Source organism: Sphaeroforma arctica, assembly GCF_001186125.1.
Source record: "Sphaeroforma arctica JP610 unplaced genomic scaffold supercont1.2395, whole genome shotgun sequence".
NCBI classification, from domain to species: Eukaryota; class Ichthyosporea; order Ichthyophonida; genus Sphaeroforma; species Sphaeroforma arctica.
This window is the reverse complement of record NW_014038163.1, coordinates 1-3,877: the sequence shown is the minus strand read 5'-3', so window position 1 is coordinate 3,877 and position 3,877 is coordinate 1. Positions and strand designations below refer to the sequence as shown.

General features: G+C 43.8%; 2 protein-coding genes across 2 annotated transcripts; both read left to right on the top strand.

The window, feature by feature from the left end:
* Window positions 1-1,246: 1,246 nt before the first annotated feature.
* On the top strand, window positions 1,247-1,549 carry SARC_12559 (hypothetical protein; the record flags this gene model as incomplete). The annotated part of the gene is made up of 1 exon (XM_014293332.1): window positions 1,247-1,549. The coding sequence occupies one exon, from the start codon at window positions 1,247-1,249 to the stop codon at window positions 1,547-1,549; it is 303 nt and encodes a 100-aa protein (XP_014148807.1).
* An 86-nt stretch (window positions 1,550-1,635) lies between these two features.
* Window positions 1,636-2,746, top strand: SARC_12558 (hypothetical protein; the record flags this gene model as incomplete). The annotated part of the gene is made up of 1 exon (XM_014293331.1): window positions 1,636-2,746. The coding sequence occupies one exon, from the start codon at window positions 1,636-1,638 to the stop codon at window positions 2,710-2,712; it is 1,077 nt and encodes a 358-aa protein (XP_014148806.1). The 3' UTR covers window positions 2,713-2,746.
* Window positions 2,747-3,877: the final 1,131 nt, after the last annotated feature.

Sequence of the window (3,877 nt, the reverse complement as noted above, 5' to 3'; positions counted from 1 at the left end):
CCAGTGGTATCCAACCTGTGGCAAGCGGGGCTGTATCTGCTGTTTTCACTCTTCAGCTTGACCATTCCACCACTCACAGTCATCAACCCACCCGAGTCTTGAAGTCGCACAAGCCTCAACTCTAGCCAAAAGTTGAAACCAAGAGCCCATTACATATTTTTTAACTGAAAACTACATTGCCCGTTGGATTACAGTCTCTGTCTAATTTACGATTTATCACAAATACAGATCCGTATGTAAATAACAAAAATAGAATTCAATTACATTGGTACATATTCAGCTAATATCAACTCTCAAAGTATGACGTAAAACTTGAGAGTTGGGATTTGGGAATTGGGACAGGGTATGACTGTGGAGTGTAGAGTCACTGGAGTGTGGACTGGACTCTGGCCAGATGTGGTCCACTGACTCCACTTACCACTATATTAGTCTGCACTCTGCAGTCTTCACTCTGCACTACTCTCTCTACTACTCTAGAGAGTAGAGAGCAGGATTTGTGTTAGCCTGGCAGGCGGGCTGATGACAGGCAGACAGGCAGACAGGCAGGCAGGCCGCTGGCCCAATACTAAATTACAGCTACATAAATACGTCAAACGCTAAAGTGATGGTCCTGGACAGTGGACTCCTGGCCTCCTGGGTGGGGCTGGGGCGGCGGGGCCTGGGACCTGGGAGGCGGGCACCTGGGGCGGCGGGCACCTGGGGCTGGGGGCTGGGTGCCGAAGTTGACAACTCACAACTGACCAGTGACCAGGCTCCTTTTTGATATTTTTTTAAAGTTTTTAGATTCTAGTTTTTACAAAAATAGGTATTTACTTTGTTTAAAAAAAATCGACTCCGTGCCTGAGCCTCTGCCGGTGCCCTCTGGGCTCTGAGGGTTTGGACTTTTCACTCTGGAGACTTTGGAGTTTGGACTCTGGATTCTGGTGAGAGGTGGAATGTATTTACATACGCAATAAAGGGAGTGGAGTGTGTACTGTGGTCTGTGGACCATGGACTGTGGAGTGTGGAGTGTGGATCGATAGAATAATTGCAGATATTTATATAGGAATAATTGTAGATAACACTCGTTATTACGAGATGGAAACCCGAAACAGGCATCCCCAAGTTCTATGTGCAACAGTGGGACCTATACAAATAGCGCACACTTGGTGGACAACAATCAGCAAAAATAAACTAACACAACAGCCTTATCAATATATAAATATCAATCACAGTGTTCAGATAAAGAGTATAAATCTGGGAGACCATGTTGCAATTTAATAAGTGTACTGTCGCATTCGCATTGGCAACGTCTGTAATGGCTTTGGAATGTGTGGATGGACCCGATAAAAAAAAGCTACGACGCAGGATTCGAACAAGGGCAACTGCAATTCGATGCAGCATGGTCATGCGTGAACAACAGGTGTTCAGCGGTGCAGGATATGTACGATCAGGTAAAGGCAGCAGGACCAGGAAAATCAGCACCACCGTGTCAAGTGGAGGGGTTCGCACTCGAAGACTGGGGCACGAGAAGAATGTCCAGAGACTCCTGAAGGTTGTTCAAATGTAGACACTTACAAAGCAGGCATGGAACAAGCGAAATTACAATGGGTTGCGTCTTTCAAGTTCGCTGGCTGTGATAAGATTGACGCTGTCATGCAGATCACGTCAGAAAGCGGGCCTACTGAACCCCCGTGTCCGCAGATGGGGTTTCAGGATCAACTTTATCTCAATTTTACCACGGCCGGAGAGACATGCGGCGGAACTACATGCCAAAGTCGTGGTGAAGCCATAGCGCAAGTGCACTGGGAGAATACCGTGTCTAATATTGGATCTGACTGCGCAAAAGCTGATCAGATTCTGACTCAGAGTTTGGCAGTAGCTCCGGCCACCCCCAAGTGTATCAATGAAGCGTTTGTGGCGAAAATTCAAGCTTTGTACATCAAGAAGTTTGATTCCTGTGTTGTAGAATGTCAAGGACACGGTAAAGAAGATGGTGTGCGTCTGGGCAAACAAATTTGTTCCCTCGCTGACTTGTTTGCTGATGATGAAGGCGAGTCACTTGTGATTACAATCTGTAGCCAAGAAGAACAAGATGCTTGCGAGTTTAAGCTTGAGGGCAACGCCCTCGAAAACTGCCAGAGTAATTACTATAACAGCAAGAATGATGAATACTATCAGCAGCTGAAGGCCGGATGCAGTATATCAATTGGCCCAGATCAGCCGACCAATTCGCCGACACCAACACCCAAATTAGATCCTAAGTGTGCAGACAAAGGGAAAGCGCTGGGTGAAGATGCATGGACGCAAGCCCGCAGGCAGGTTGGTGACACATGTCACGATATCGATATGGCTTTCGCCGATGTGAGCAAAGCTGCACGTACTAAACCAGCATGTCAGTATGAGGCGTATCTGGATGCAGTAAGCGACATGTACACGCAGGCTCAGAAGAGTTGTATTAATAAATGTGAAGGATACGGCGAGACTAGGGGTCAGAATACAGCGGACCAATTCTGCCGTGTCACCGCTCTCTTCAGTGATGATGAAGGCGAAGAGATCACGGTCTTCGTATGTAATGAGGAAGAAAAGAAGGCCTGTTATGCCGCTTTCGATGCCAGGGTCGAGGATACAGCTGAGTGCAGCGAGAGATTAGACAATGCTGATGGCAAAACTAAGGACTTTTACGATGAGGTTCAGGACGTATGCGAGATTAGCATTGGACCTGATCAGTAAGCTTTATATATGTTGAAAATTCGACAGCTCGCACGTAGCACAATAAATATAATTTTATTAGCTACATAGTTATACTTTGAGCACTGATTTTAAAAATATGCATATAAGACTTACCTAACAGGTAAGATTGATAGTACGTATGTATATTGTATTAGTGCCTATTAGTTTGGCTGCTCAGAGGACATGGCTACACTCAGGTATTTTTTGGGTATAAATATGTGGCGTCCGTATGTCCCATAACCGCACTGACGTGCAACGATCTTTTGTTAATCATCCACATATCGGAGAATCCTGAAGACTACTTACCACTTTGCGACATCAGTCTTGAAAGTATGTATTTAGTTTATTCAAAATCTGGGATGAGAACTTATGATCAATGTGGTGTAAATATTCATGCTGTGACCAGGTAAAGATACATTTATGTAAAAAATATTTTTAAGTATTGTCATATTTTTATGTGTATTTGTGGAGTACATTTTGCTTTTCTATATTTTTATATCTATTTATGTATGTACGTATATTGATTCATATTTATCCCAAATCTTTTATTTAGTGTGTACCAAACAAACCGTAAATAGACAATTGTGGTACATAGCAGCGATATGTATCGGCTGAGATCGAGAGTACACAAAGGTTCATGAGTTTGCAGTATGTCGGATACACATCAACGGCTGTCGCAGCTATATGGTAGCCAGGGCGCGGACGGTCCAAATCTTGCGGACTATACCATGGCCCTATTTGATATAGAGTAAGTGCAAAGCCCTTATCTTTTATGTTGCAATTCGGGCAAAAACCAAAGACTTCTAGAAGTCATGCAACGTCAAGTTCATCACTAAAAAAGAGGTTGTGTAGTTTAAAGGGTTTGTCCACGATGTGTGTTTATGCATAGAATTGTGGTCACGGTCGTAACGGATTTCTCAGCATTGGGAATAATATCGAGTACTCCTTCCACTTGATGTTTTAAGGATCTTAAGTAGGTGTCTGTATGTTGAAAGTTCAATATAGTCAGTTTTGAATCTATGCTCCAGTGAAATTCGGGTCACAACATCGATCTTAAGTAGGTGTCTGTATGTTGAAAGTTCAATATAGTCAGTTTTGAATCTATGCTCCAGTGAAATTCGGGTCACAACATCGATCTTAAGTAGGTGTCTGTATGTTGAAAGTT